At 32.8% G+C, this 16,638-nt stretch overlaps 1 protein-coding gene across 1 annotated transcript; it reads right to left on the reverse strand.

The window, feature by feature from the left end:
• Positions 1-5,091: 5,091 nt before the first annotated feature.
• LOC149554775 (uncharacterized) lies at positions 5,092-13,112 on the reverse strand. Its single transcript, XM_089829023.1, has 3 exons — positions 12,983-13,112; positions 5,838-7,213; positions 5,092-5,652 (listed from the first exon to the last, which is right to left on the reverse strand). The coding sequence occupies exons 1-3, from the start codon at positions 13,110-13,112 to the stop codon at positions 5,092-5,094; spliced, it is 2,067 nt and encodes a 688-aa protein (XP_089685149.1).
• Positions 13,113-16,638: the final 3,526 nt, after the last annotated feature.

A 16,638-nucleotide genomic window follows, 5' to 3' on the forward strand; every position in this document is an offset into this window, starting at 1 on the left:
TTTTGTATAATTATTTTAAAATTCTTTTTGAAATTAGTCAACTCAAGTCAACCTTGGTTAAATCTGGTCAACTTTTGGTCAAACTTGATCTTTGTGTACGTGAATATGAGCAAATGTGAGTATGAATTCCAGCAACAATTTGATGCAAATTCTCATTCAATCTTTCAAAATGAAGAGATGAGGGTCTCTTAAATAGACTTTCTTGAAATTCATCAACGGTTGAGATCGATTTAAATCAACGGTCAGGATTAAAGTTAAAGTTTAGTCATAAAAAGAGATTTCCAAATTAAAGGAAGTTAACAGATTTAATATGAGTAAAATAAAGAGTTAACTAAGTCAATTTGAGTAGAAAAAGGAGTTAACTGATTTAACTCATTTTTGATCAATAATGAACAGAAAATTTCCCTTTTTGAACTGAAGAGAGATTTTGTTGAAATATTTAATTTAATAAAATGAGATATGCTCTCATAATTACTTTTTCTATTTAATTAAATAATTTTTTATTAATTAGAGACACTTTTCTTATTTAATTAAGTAACTTCATTTAATTAATTAGGAATGGCTTCTCATTTAATTAAATAATTTTGTTTAATTATTTCCAAATTCCTTTCGAAACTAGTCAACTCAAGTCAACCATTGGTAAATCTGGTAAGCTTTTGGTCAAACTTGATCTTTGCGTATGTGAATATGAGCAAATGTGAGTATGAATTCCAGCAATAATTTGATGCAAATTCTCATTCAACTTTTAAAAATGAAGAGATGAGAGTCTCTTAAATAGACTTTCCTGGAATTCATCAACGGTTGAGATCAATTTCAATCAACGGTCTGGATTAAAGGAGAAGTTCAGTCATAAAGCGAGATTTCCAAATTAAAGGGAGTTAACAAATTTAATTTGAGTAAAATAAGGAGTTAACTAATTCAATTTGACTAGAAAAAGGAGTTAACTGATTTAACTCATTTTTTATCAATAATGAACTGAAAATTTCCCTTTTTGAACTGAAGAGAGATTTTGTTGTGATATTTAATTTAATAAAATGAGATATGCTCTCATAATTAATTTTTGTATTTAATTAAATAATATTTAATTAATTAGAGACACTTTTCTTATTTAATTAAATAAGTTCATTTAATTAATTAGGAATGGCTTCTCATTTAATTAAATAACTTTGTTTAATTAATTAGAAGTAAGTACTCCATTTAATTAAATAATTTTGTTTAATTATTTTTAAAAAAATTTCAAAACTAGTCAACTCAAGTCAACTGTGGTTAAATCTAGTCAACTTTTGGTCAAACTTTATCTTTGTGTATGTGAATATGAGCAAATGTGAGTATGAATTCCAGCAACAATTCGATGCAAATTCTCATTCAACCTTTCAAAATGAAGAGATGAGGGTCTCTTAAATAGACTTTCCTGAAATTCATCAATGGTTGAGATTGATTTCAATCAACGGTCAGGATTAAAGCTGAAGTTCAGTCATAAAGGGAGAATTCTAAATTAAAGCGAGTTAACAGATTTAAGTTAAGTAAAATAAGGAGTTAACTAATTCAATTTGAGTAGAAAAAGGAGTTAAGTGATTTAACTCATTTTTTATCAATAGTGAACTGGAAATTTCCCTTTTTGAACTGAAGAGAGATTTTGTGGAGATATTTAATTTAATAAAATGAGATATGCTCTCCTAATTACTTTTTGTATTTAATTAAATAATCTTTAATTAATTAGAGACACTTTTCTTATTTAATTAAATAACTTCATTAAATTAATTAGGAATGACTTCACATTTAATTAAATAACATTGTTTAATTAATTAGAAGTAACTACTCCATTCAATTAAATAATTTTGTTTAATTATTTCAAAATTCTTTTCGTAAGTAGTCAACTCAAGCCAATCGTGGTTAAATATGGTCATCTTTTGGTCAAAGTTGATCTTTGCGTATGTGAATTTGAGCAAATGTGAGTATGAATTCCAGCAACAATTTGATGCAAATTCTAATTCAACCTTTCAAAATGAAGAGATGAGGGTCTTTTAAATGGACTTTCCTAGAATTCATCAACGGTTGAGATCGATTTCAATCAACGGTCAGGAATAAAGGTGAAGTTCAGTCATAAAGGGAGATTTCTAAATTAAATGGAGTTAACATATTTAATTTGAGTAAAATAAGGAGTTAACTGATTCAATTTGAGTAGAAAAAGGAGTTAACTGATTTAACTCATTTTTGATCAATAGTGAATTGGAAATTTCCCTTTTTGAACTGAAGAGAGATTTTGTTGAGATATTTAATTTAATAAAATGAGATATGCTCTCATAATTACTTGTTATATTTAATTAAATAATCTCTAATTAATTAGAGACACTTTTCTTATTTAATTAAATAACTTCATTTAATTAATTAGAAATGGCTTCTTATTTAATTAAAGGACTTTGTTTAATTAATTAGAAGTAAGTATTCCATTTAATTAAATAATTTCGTTTAATTATTTCAAAATGCTTTTCGAAACTAGTCAACTCAAGTCAACCGTGGTTAAATCTGGTCAATTTTTGGTCAAACTTGATGTTTGCGTATGTGAATATGAGCAAATTTGAGTATGAATTCCATCAACAATTCGATGCAAATTCTCATTCAACCTTTCAAAATGAAGAGATGAGGGTTTCTTAAATAGACTTTCCTGCAATTCATCAATGGTTGAAATCGATTTCAATCAACGGTTAGGATTAAAGGTGAAGTTCAGTCATAAAGGGAGATTTCTAAATTCAAAGGAGTTAATAGATTTAATTTGAGTAAAAGAAGGAGTTAACTGATTCAATTTGAGTAGAAAAAGAAGTTAACTGATTTAACCCATTTTTGATCAATAGTGAACTGGAAATTTCTCTTTTTGAACTGAAGAGAGATTTTGTTGAGATATTTAATTTAATAAAATTAGATATGCTCTCATAATTACTTGTTCTATTTAATTAAATAATTTTTAATTAATTAGATACACTTTTCTTATTTAATTAAAAAACTTCATTTAATTAATTAGGAATGGCTTCTCATTTAATTAAATAACTTTGTTTAATTAATTAGAAGTACTCCATTTAATTAAATAATTTCATTTAATTATTTCAAAATTCTTTTCAAAACTAGTCAACTCAAGTCAACTGTTGTTAAATCTGGTAAACTTTTGGTCAAACTTGATCTTTGCGTATGTGAATATGAGCAAATGTGAGTATGAATTCCAGCAACAATTCGATGCAAATTCTCATTCAAACTTTGAAAATGAAGAGATGAGGGTCTCTTAAATAGACTTTCGTAGAATTCATCAATGGTTGAGATCGATTTCAATCAATAGTCAGAATTAAAGGTGAAGTTCAGTCATAAAGGGAGATTTTCAAATTAAAGGGAGTTAACAGATTTAATTTAAGTAAAATAAAGAGTTAACTGATTCAGTTTGAGTAGAAAAAAGAGTTAATTGATTTAACTCATTTTTGATCAATAGTGAACTCAAAATTTCCCTTTCTGAACTGAAGAGAGATTTTTTTGAGATATTAAATTTAATAAAATGAGATATGCTCTCATAATTACTTTTTCTATTTAATTAAATAATCTTTAATTAATTAGAGACAGTTTTCTTGTACTAGTATGTTTCTGGATTCGATTGTGTTAAGATTTTTACCATCAACGTTTCGAATCACACTACGTGATCCATCATCAGGATGAAGAGCAAGAGAAGCACAAAAGTATATTGCAGATAATGGATGACTCAAGAAAGATATAAAGGGAATAGGCCAAGAAAGATAGCACACACTCCGAGGTTGAAGAAAGAAAATAAATAAAATATAAATATAAATAAAAGAAACATTAAAAAGGGGGGGGGGGGGGGGGGGGAAGGACCGAAGGACAAGGGGGTCAATAAGGGAAGACTCCCAAGGACAGATTAGAAGATAAATAAAGGCGACAAAAGAATAAAGGGAAGATTGATGAGAAAAGACACGGGAAGAAATAAGAATATAGAGGAACCACCAAATATGAAATGACTAAGAGCGTGCCTCAAAATTTTTACTAGGACTCAATATGACGGTAATAAAAAAAAGAGAACAATCAGAATAACATAAGCAAGAGACAAGCAATGGTCGAGGAAGAAATTACGCTCTAGCTGATAACTATGCGACAAAATGTATAGAAGAGAGGCCAATCCAATAGGAGTGTGTAAGATTTATTGTGCCAATGTGTGTGTTTGAATATTGAAAGGGTCGAATATATATATATATATATATATATATATATATATATATATATATATATATATATATATATATATATATATATATATATATATATATATATATATATATATATATATATAAACAATGCATTATTATATAACTATGAGTGCGTGCGAAAGAGTATGTGAATATATATACATATGCGAGAATCAATATAAAGCAAAAAAATATATAAATAAACCAACTAAAAAATATAAATGAGGAATAAATATGTGCGGGAGTGGATATATATATATATATATATATATATGGTATCTACAAAAGTAAAAGAATAAACTAAATAAATTAGGTAAGAAATAGGAAATAAATGTGCAAGAGTGGATATATATATAAGACTGCATATATGCAAGTGAACGCCACTATAGACAAGAAAACCCAAGCTGAAAAAAGGACCACCACAAAGGGACAAGGACGAGGAAAAGAGACTAGGAGGACATGAAAAGAAAGAAACAAGCTAGAAGGGAACACAAACAAAAGAGACCAAGACCCCAGAAGAACACCCCTGCCCCAAGCCCACCAAAAGGTGGTGTACGAGAAGTGTACCCCTAGGATCTAAGGCTGCTGCTCAGTGCCCATTAGGACCACGACGCCTAAAAAGACTACCTCACATGGTCAAAGAGAGCCAAGCTAAAAGCAAGAACCAACGAGAAAAGAAGAGACCCAAAGGGAACAACCACCAACAACAAGGCAGACAGAGAGGAGAAACCCAATTGGAGCACAAGGCGAGAAGAACAAAGAGGGAGTGGGAGACCACCTGGGGAGAAGGGGGGGGGGGGGGGCAAGCAAGCAGGAGGGAAGGGTGGGGGGGGGGGGTTGAGAAAGAGGAAGGTCAACCTGCACGAAGATAGTCTCTGTCCCTTGCAGCCAGCATTGGTTGCCAAGAGGGGTTAAGGTTCCAACCATCGTCACGATTAAGGTTAATGGGGTGTTTGTGGATCTCGACTGCTTCTTTGAGTTTTCTTTTAAAGAAGTTATCTTCCTTGGCAAGCACCTGAGTGTCTTCCAAGCAAATGTGATGCTTGGTCGTGAAGGAGTGCTCGGCTAAGGTTGATTTGCACACTCTATCGTGTCTAATGTCGGCGACATGCTCTTTGATCTGAGTGTGGAATGAGCGGCCCGTTTCACCAATATAAGGTGTGCCACAGGAGCAGACCACTTTGTAGACCCCAGAGTTGTAAAAAGTGTCTCTAGAGTCCTTGATGGGGGGAACAAGGTCTCTAAGTTTGGCGAGGGGTTTGAAGGCTACATGTAGGTCTTTCTTGGCAAGGATTTTGGAGATTTTGTGGGAAAGGCCTTCAACGAAGGGGAGAGAGGCATTGAGCACTAGGGGGGACAGGAGGGGGTGGGAGCAGGGAGGGAATGGTGGACGGACTTCGCTTGGTTGAGAGCCCTAGAAATTTGTTTAGGGGAATATCCATTGAGCTTAAAGACTTTGCGGAGGTGGTCTAGCTCAAGGCTTAAGTGATCATTATCACAAATTCTAAAAGCTCTCAAAGCAAGGGTCTTGAGAATGCCCAATTTTTGGCTGGGATGGTGGTGGGAGGAGGTGTGAATGTACAAGTCTGTGTGAGTTGCCTTTCTAAATACACGACGACCCAGAGAGCCATCCGGTTTTTTGATGAGGAGAACATCAAGGAAAGGCAATTGACTATCAGACTCTAGCTCCTTGGTGAAGGATATGCTAGGCGCTAAGTTATTGATGTGTTGTTGGAACTCTTCTAGTTTGTCAAGCCCATGAGGCCAACATACATTAGTGTCATCAACAAAGCGCTTCCACCACTTAGGTTGAAGAGGGAAGGATCGGAGGGCCAACTCTTCAAAATGTTCCATATAAAGGTTGGCAATGATCGGAGAGAGAGGGGAACCCATGGCCATGCCATCAACTTGCTCATATATGACCCCTTGGAAGGAGAAGAAAGTGGATCGAAGGCACACCTCAACCAAACTTGCAATCTCTGCATTGGTCTTACACTTCACGATTTCGATGGAATTGAGAATTGGGACCTTAGTGAAGAGAGAGACGACATCGAAACTCACCAAGACATCATTACTATCAAGATGAGCATCCTTGATGAATTCGATAAAGTGTGTCGAGTCTCTAACAAAGGAATCAGATTTGCCAACCAAGGGAGAGATTAATCTGGCAAGATGGGCCGCAAGAGGGTATGTGGGTGATCCTATGGTGTCAACAATCGGTCTCAGGGGGATACCCTCCTTGTGAATTTTTGGGACACCATAGATGCGAGGGGTGACTTCCCTAGAGGGGATTAACCTCTTTTTGATGTTAGCATCAAGGGATGAGGCCAAGACACTAGCTTTGACTTTTTTCAAAATTTTGGCACAAGGATTACGAGCCAAGGTTTTGTAGTTTCGAGAGTCCTCCAAAAGGTTAAGCATCTTAGCAACATAATCTTGTCTGTTCATGATGACAGTAGCATTACCTTTGTCAGCTTTGGTAATGACTAAGTCATTGTGACGTAACAAACTTTTGAAAGAAATGAACTCCGCTTTGGGGATGTTGCGCTTAGGAGGCTTGGCGTGCCTTAAGGTAATTGTGCAATCCTGTCTAATCTCTTCGGCGGTATCATTAGGGAGAGCACGGATAGCATTCTCAATCTCAACAAGAAAGTTGACATGCAGAATGGTATGAGGTGCCACCCCAAAACTGAGACCCCGTTTCAAGAGGTTAAAAGAATGGGGGTCGAGGGTGACACTCGATAAGTTGACGATGAGTTTGCTGTCCCAATTGTGCACCAAGTTAGAAGTGCAGGATAAAGGGTTGGGTGGGACACCACTTAGAGAGACCGAGGTTAGGGATGGGGACGAAGGAGGAGAAGTCAGCTCCTTCCCACCAATTTCATCCAACGGGTGGATGCGAGAGGGGCCCGAGGTGGGTGAAGGAAAGGGGCAAGCGAGGGTAGGTAGACACCTACTATGGAGGCTAGAATCACCTACAGCAGTAGACAGTTTTCTTATTTAATTAAATAACTTCATTTATTTAATTAGGAATGGATTCTCATTTAATTAAATAACTTTGCTTAATTAATTAGAAGTAAGTACTCCATTTAATTAAATAATTTCATTTAATTATTTCAAAATTATTTTTGAAACTAGTTGACTAAAGTCAACCATGGTTAAATTTGGTCAACTTTTGGTCAAACTTGATTTTTGCGTATGTGAATATGAGCAAATGTGAGTATGAATTCTAGCAACAATTCGATGCAAATTCTCATTCAACCTTTCAAAATGAAGAGATGAGGGTCTCTTAAATAGACTTTCTTGGAATTCATCAACGGTTGAGATCGATTTCAATCAATGGTCAGGATTAAAGGTGAAGTTCAGTCATAAAGGGAGATTTCTAAATTAAAGGGAGTTAACATATTTAATTTAAGTAAAATAAGGAGTTAACTGATTCAATTTGAGTAGAAAAAGGAGTTAACTGATTTAACTAATTTTTGATCAATAGTGAATAGGAAATTTCTCTTTTTGAACTGAAGAGAGATTTTGTTGAGATATTTAATTTAATAAAATGAGATATGCTCTCATAATTAGTTTTTCTATTTAATTAAATAATCTTTAATTAATTAGAGACACTTTTCTTATTTAATTAAATAACTTCATTTAATTAATTAGAAATAGCTTCTCATTTAATTAAATAACTTTATTTAATTAATTAGAAGTAAGTATTCCATTTAATTAAATAATTTTGTTTAATTATTTCAAAATGCTTTTCGAAACTAGTCAACCGTGGTTAAATCTGGTCAATTTTTGGTCAAACTTGATATTTGCTTATGTGAATATGAGCAAATGTGAGTATGAATTCCATCAACAATTCGATGCAAATTCTCATTCAACCTTTCAAAACGAAGAGATGAGGGTTTATTAAATAGACTTTCCTGGAATTCATCAACGGTTGAAATTGATTTCAATCAACGGTCAGGATTAAAGGTGAAGTTCAGTCATAAAGGGAGATTTCCAAATTAAAGGGAGTTAATAGATTTAATTTGAGTAAAATAAGGAGTTAACTGATTCAATTTGAGTAGAAAAAGGAGTTAACTGATTTAACCCATTTTTTATCAATAGTGAACTGGAAATTTCCCTTTTTGAACTGAAGAGAGATTTTGTCGAGATATTTAATTTAATAAACTGAGATATGCTCTCATAATTACTTTTTCTATTTAATTAAATAATTTTTAATTAATTAGAGACACTTTTCTTATTTAAATAAATAACTTCATTTAATTAATTAGGAATGGCTTCTCATTTAATTAAATAACTTTGTTTAATTAATTAGAAGTAAGTACTCCATTTAATTAAATAATTTCGTTTAATTATTTCAAAATTCTTTTCAAAACTAGTCAACTCAAGTCAACCATGGTTAAATCTGGTCAACTTTTGGTCAAACTTGATCTTTGCGTATGTGAATATGAGCAAATGTGAGTATGAATTCCAGCAACAATTCGATGCAAATTCTCATTCAACCTTTCAAAATGAAGAGATGAGGGTCTCTTAAATAGACTTTCTTAGAATTCATCAACGGTTGAGATCGATTTCAATCAACGGTCAGGATTAATGGTGAAGTTCAGTCATAAAGGGAGATTTCCAAATTAAAGAGAGTTAACAGATTTAATTTGAGTAAAATAAAGAGTTAACTAATTCAATTTGAGTAGAAAAAGGAGTTAACTGATTTAACTCATTTTTGATCAACAGTGAACTGGAGATTTCCTTTTTTGAACTGAAGAGAGATTTTGTTGAGATATTTAATTTAATAAAATGAGATATGCTCTGATAATTACTTTTTCTATTTAATTAAAAAAATCTTAATTAATGAGAGATAGTTTTCTTATTTAATTAAATAACTTCATTTAATTAATTAGGAATGGATTCTCATTTAATTAAATAAATTTTCTTAATTAATTAGAAGTAAGTACTACATCTAATTAAATAATTTCATTTAATTATTTCAAAATTATTTTCGAAACTAGTCGACTCAAGTCAACCGTGGTTAAATCTGGTCAACTTTTGGTCAAATTTGATCTTTGCGTACGTGAATATGAGCAAATGTGAGTATGAATTCTAGCAACAATTCGATGCAAATTCTCATTCAACCTTTCAAAATGAAGAGATGAGGGTCTCTTAAATAGACTTTCTTGGAATTCATCAACGGTTGAGATCGATTTTAATCAACGGTCAGGATTAAAGGTGAAGTTCAGTCATAAAGGGATATTTCTAAATTAAAGGGAGTTAACATATTTAATTTAAGTAAAATAAGGAGTTAACTGATTCAATTTGAGTAGAAAAAGGAGTTAACTGATTTAACTCATTTTTTATCAATAGTGAATTGGAAAATTCTCTTTTTGAATTGAAGAGAGATTTTGTTGAGATATTTAATTTAATAAAATGAGATATTGTCTCATAATTACTTTTTCTATTTAATTAAATAATCTTTAATTAATTAGAGACACTTTTCTTATTTAATTAAATAACTTCATTTAATTAATTAGGAATGGCTTCTCATTTAATTAAATAACTTTGTTTAATTAATTAGAATTAAGTACTCCATTTAATTAAATAATTTCGTTTAATTATTTCAATTTTTTTTTCGAAACTAGTTAACTCAAGTCAACCGTGGTTAAATCTAATCAATTTTTGGTCAAACTTGATATTTGCATATGTGAATATGAGAAAATGTGAGTATGAATTCCAGCAACAATTCGATGCAAATTCTCATTCAATCTTTCAAAATGAAGAGATGAGGGTTTCTTAAATAGACTTTCGTAGAATTCATCAATGGTTGAGATCGATTTCAATCAACGGTCAGGATTAAAGGTGAAATTCAGTCATAAAGGGAGATTTTAATATTAGAGGGAGTTAACATACTTAATTTGAGTAAAATAAGGAGTTAACTGATTCAATTTGAGTAGAAAAATGAGTTAATTGATTTAACTCATTTTTTATCAATAGTGAACTAGAAATTTTCCTTTTTGAACTAAAGAGAGGTTTAGTTGAGATATTTAATTTAATAAAATGAGATATGCTCTCATAATTGCTTTTTCTATTTAATTAAATAATCTTTAATTAATTAGAGACACTTTTCTTATTTAATTAAATAACTTTAATTAATTAATTAGGAATGGCTTCTCATTTAATTAAATAACTTTGTTTAATTAATTAGAAGTAAGTAATCGATTTAATTAAATAATTTTGTTTAATTATTTCAAAATTCTTTTCGAAACTAGTCAACTCAAGTCAACCGTGGTTAAATCTAGTCATCTTTTGGTCAAACTTGATCTTTGCGTATGTGAATATGTAATGCCCCGCCAAGGGATCCAAAGAATTAACCTAGAATTTCACTAAGTTTAGTAGCATTTTTTTAAATTTTTTTTTTTTTAAAGCAAATATCACATATAACTAATGGACAATAACAGAAGCAATAGTAATGTCCATCTAAAAATAAACATAACATAAATAACAGATTTCATTCTTTAAGATCCCTTAACGTTGAATTACATACATGAATCCATTTAGTACAACATCCACATGAAACAATAATGATAAGTCCAATGTTTATACATTACATTTCAAATACTCAATCATCCACTGTACATGTCACAGGGTATGACAAGCTCAAAAGAATATACATACATAGAATAAGGTACATCATCCTATTCTAATCCATGATACATCAAAGTAGAGACAATCACATGATACACATGATACATCATCATAGAAGTCATATACATCTATCATAAAGATCAAACATTATAAACTAAGTGCACGGTTCCTCCCAACCGTTAATAGCATCATTAGAGCATCGTAGATCCTAGCCATCCTTTCGTGCATAACATTCCAATTTACCGAAGAGATTAGCGGTATTACATAGTAGGAATGTCACTCCTAATAAATACAACATCATATGTAGAAGTAATCTAACATGCAAATAAAAGCATAAGATAACATCATCTAACATATGCTAATCATCAATGAAAAAGGATACATATCCACCATCATGAAGGACACATCAGCCATGATATCTCAGTGAATCTCAAAATGATAAGAGTGGAAAATACACTACCACCCGACCGCGTGGTACCTAAGTGGTCCACTCCCACCGTGCTAAGGAGATAACCTCAAGTCCCAAATAGGCTATCAAATTCACATAGCACATATCTTTATAAGTTCAAAAATCTTGAAAGTATACTAACTCAAAGGTTCCAACACAAAATCTGACATCTAATCCTAGAGGCACACAATTATATGTTGGAACCTACTATGCAAGCGGGAAAGTGTCATTGCAATTATCACGTACAAGTTACCTTGGCAGTTAGCTAAACTCCATGGGTCCATACTAATTTCATGCGGCCACTAGTATCCTCTCATACTGACGAGGCATACTATGGAATGCAAGGTCGCAATCATGCGTCTCACTACTCCCATCCTAGCCTGTACAAGCACTCAAGGTATGGGCGAGAACAAAACACTTATCTTTTTAGGTTCATTTAGTTAGTATTAGGTGTGAATGTTATTACTTATTAATCCAACTTACAATGAGTTACCCTGGCAGCCTCTTAGGGCCCTGGCCCCCATTGAAAGCCACTTCCCATCACTATATGCAGATATCCTACCCTAATGCTCATGGAATAATAAATCTCAAAATCACAAAAGATAATCCATAATAAAATCATCAAATATGCATAAAAAGCATCAAATCTCCATTAGCTATCATCCATAGAAAATCTTGAACACAACAGCTCTCTATTGGCAACTGAAGTATCATTAATAATCAAATATCCAATGGTTCTCAATAACCAAAATATATATCTCAATCATACTGATCGAAGACTCCAAAAATGGTTGAGTCAAACATGTCACAACATGACATCATCAAAAATAAATCCACATTATAGTCCTATCATGGCGACTAAAAAATAACCAAGGATAATTGATCGATGACCAAAATAATAGTTAAGTCAAGTGTCTCATACATAAAAATCTCAACTATAACAATAGTTAATCACAACCAATACATAGAGCATTTCATCACATAACCATGGTTGAGTTTATAAAGATCGAGATTAAAACATCATCATGTCACCACAATCACATAACCCCCAAGCCTCTAGTAGACGTCCTATACTGGTCAACACTAGTCAACCCAAAATTCAAAACAATAGCTTAAAGAATACACAATGCAAACACATGTTTTGGTTATACCAAGTTTACAAAATGTAGAGATCTGAATTTTAGTTTCCAAGTTTGAATGGAGGAACACATATATTGTTTTTGGATAAAAGTTTTCCTTATTAGAACTAAAAAAAATCCATTTTCCAATTAATAATATTTGTTTGATACATTCCCCACCAAACTATCAATTCTTTATTTAATAATTTAAAACAATTAAATTATTAAATAGTTGAAAGTTATTAAAGAGTCACCTTTATGAAAATAAACCTTCAATATAAATCATTTATCAAATAATAATAACTTAAATTTATAAATAACATGTTTACATATTATATATATACATATATATGTATATATTTAAATATATATATATACATACATATGTAAATATATAAATAGTTAATACGTTTTCATAAAATTGATTTAACAATTTCGATTGACACCATATTATATAGCAATGAGAATCGATTGCTTATAAACGTTTTAATATAAACATTTTTTTTGCATCACATTAACATTAATTTACCCCTCCAAACACTTGCTACGGTACGCAAGACCTGCAGTCGCAGGCACTGCGTCGACAGCGGATACGTAGTACCCCTGTCGCCGCAGACCTACGATGGCAGGTCTCTGCCTTCTGCTGGAGTGGGTACAATTCATGCCCATGGCATTTCATTATATACATTGATTCATGCGATCTCAATCGTGATGCGATTTATTAAATTTCTCCACTGCGATTTATCAATCGCTCATTCGACTTATTATATATAAATATATATATATATATATATATATATATATATATATATAAATTAGTATATATATATATTTGAATTTTATAATAGATTCATAATAAATGTATACATATCTGTGTCTGTGTGTGTGTGTGTGTGTGTGTGTGTGTGTGTGTGTGTGTGTGTGTGTGTGTGTGTGCTAATCTAAATATATAACCATGTATGTTTTTTTCTTTTCACAAAGATTATATCTACAATTTAAGAATAAAATATTTGCATTATAGAATGCATATAAAATTCTCCAATAAATTAATCTACCCATATTGAGAATGCATATAAATATGAAACTTCTTAGAAGACATATGGAAGACACGAAGAAGACAGAGAATGTGTGATGCAAAAATAACATAATTAAAATCACAAAAATCTACCCGGATTCTGATGCTAAATCGCTCTTCCTCAGAAAATCCGCAGAGCAAGCTCCTCCCTTCTTCAGAATTCTCGAGTCCTCCAATGCTCCAATTGCTCTCCCAATGCTATGTCTAAGCTTCTATGAATGCCTAAATATAAAGATCTTTCAGGAAACATCTAGAATGCTTCTAGAAATAGCTGGAAAGTGTCACCAACTAAGCATGGGTCTTTTCCAACCTTCAAGATGAGCCATAGGGTTGTAGACACCATGTGCTTAATTGATGCACTAACCCCTGTGTTGTTGGCACATGAGAAATAAAGAAGTGCGTTAATTCCCATGCAAGCTTATAACTCCAATTCACTTTAATATAATTTCTATTTAAATATTTATAACTTTTATTTTAATTTTTATAACTTTTATTATTATTATTTATTTTTTACTTTATTATTATTTTATTATTATTATTAATTTTAATTTCTAATTTTCTTTATTTAATTCTTTTTCCTCAATTAATTCCCATTCAATTAATTATAATTAAAATATCAAATAAGATGATATTTTATATTAATTTTCTCAAATAATTAATTTATTTATTAAATCTATTTATTAAGACTTAATTAATAGAAAATTCACCATAGACTTCCAAGATAAAATATGAAAACCCATCATAGAGAAAATCACTCAAAATCAGTCTAAAGGGTTAAAAATCATGAATTATGTCATCCGACACATTCGGTGGGTAAAATATATAGATAGTTGTCCTACCTCACTAGGACAATTGGTTTAAGGGTTTGGGATTTGGACTTGAGAATTTATCTCCCTTCTCTTATCATTGAGATAGTGTAATAGGGTACGCTCATCCTAGCAATTCAAAGAAGTCGATACCCGATATCTGCAACCTGTAGAAAAACCATGCATGTACATACTATATATATATATATATATATATATATATATATATATATATATATATATACGCTAAGCTAAACAAACAATGGCAGGAATTGGTGCATCCTGTAGATCCCGACTAAGCAGGTGACTACGACTCCCTTCCTTAACCACATCAGAAACGTCATACAATAAGAAAACACGCACACCATATACATGCAAGTATGGGGTAAGTATCCATAATAAAACACATGAGATAATAATCATCAACTAATCATCAATAATAACCTAAAATAGTATAATGATCATCATGTATGCATGAAATGTAAAGTCTAAATGATCTCATCTCATAACCTCTGAATCCATAACATAATGTCTGATAGTGTCAAAATAATACCACTAATCCATCAACATAAAACTAGTCCATCATAGTCTGATAATAACAACAATGTCCAGAAAAGATGTGAACGAGGGTAGGCACTACATCCACCCCCCCTTGGGTTAGGCTTACTCCTGGAAGCCTACAAATAAGTAGGGATATAACTCCCTCAATCTAGCTGCATCCTCCCAAGTAGCTGAAGAATCATCAGTAGGGTCCCATTGGACCCTTACCTGCTCGATGGTTTGACCCCTGAGGGTCAACTCCCACTGCTCTAGAATACAAACTGACTCCAAAGCCACCTGCCCGTCCTCTACCTGCAACGCATTCCAATCAAGAACATGTACAATATCAAGAATATAATGCCAAAGTATTGAAACATGGAAAACATCATGAATGCGAGCTAGGCTGGGTGGTAGAGCAAGGCAGTAAGCAACCGGGCCAATCCTTTCCAAAATCTCAAATGGTCCCACAAAGCGAGGTGCTAGCTTAGAATCCTTTCAATATTGGATCAGACTCTTTCATGGTCCCACTCTCAAGAAAACCTTACCACCCACAAAAAATTGCTTATCAATCCTATGAGCATCAACATACTTCTTCTGCCTAACTTGTGCTGTAGTCAAGTGCTCACGGATACGCACTACCTGTTGCTCCATATCATGAAGCATCTCAAGACCCAACAGGATGTGATCCTCAAGACTGTCCCAACTCAATGGTGTACGACAAGGACGTCCATATAATGCCTGAAATGGTGCCATGTCAATAGAACTATGATACCCGTTGTTGTAAGAAAACTCCACTAGGTAGAGATAATCCTCCCAATGTGTCTGCCTATCCATCACATACATCCGTAACATATCCTCCAAAACCTGATTCACCCTCTCTATCTGACCATCGGTCTCTAGATGATATGTCAAACTGAAGTTTAACTGCGCTCCAAGCTCATGCTGCAGTGATGTCCAGAATGTAGATGTGAATACAGGATCCCTGTTAGAAATGATCTTTCTAGGAATACCATGTAACCTCACAATATCACGCATAAAGACATTAGCTATAGAAGCTGCTGTGTAGGAAGACCTAATCGGTGAAAAATGCGCCACCTTAGTCAACCGATCAATGGTGACCATGATAGCATCATGACGTCAGACTATCATAGGTAATCCCACAATAAAATCTATGGAGATGATATCCCACTTCCAAGAAGGAATAAGATTAGGCTGCAAAAGTCCAGCCGGGTGCTGATGTTCTGCCTTAACTCTCTAACACTCAAGGCACCTAGCCACAAAATCAACAATATCTCGCTTCATCCTAGACCAAAAGAAAAAATGTTTCAAATCAGCATGCATCTTCTTGACACCTGAATGTGTTGAGTAAGGTGTATGATGGGCTTCTACTAGTATCAAGGTGCGAAGCTCATCTGAAAATGGCACATAAATCCTTCCCAAATGTCTCAAAAGACTATCTGACTCTCGAACGTAACCTACAAACTTACCTTCCAGAGATCTTCCTAAATCAATCTCTCTGCACACTTCCTAATACCAAGAATTCATAGGAAGTGCTTGAATAATCTGACTCCTCAAATCCACACTAAGAGTCATCGATGATAACACATGTCTCCTATGACTCAAAGCATCTGCCACCACATTCTCCTTACCCTGAATGTACTTAACCTCAAAATCATACTCGCATAGAAACTCCATCCATTGCCTCTGGCGGGCATTCAAATTAGATTGATGAAAAATGTACTGAAGACTACGATGATCACTATGTAGCTCAATT

Source organism: Cupressus sempervirens, chromosome 5 (genome assembly GCF_028749045.1).
Source record: "Cupressus sempervirens isolate cs-2001-9-10 chromosome 5, ASM2874904v1, whole genome shotgun sequence".
Lineage (NCBI taxonomy): Eukaryota > Viridiplantae > Streptophyta > Pinopsida > Cupressales > Cupressaceae > Cupressus > Cupressus sempervirens.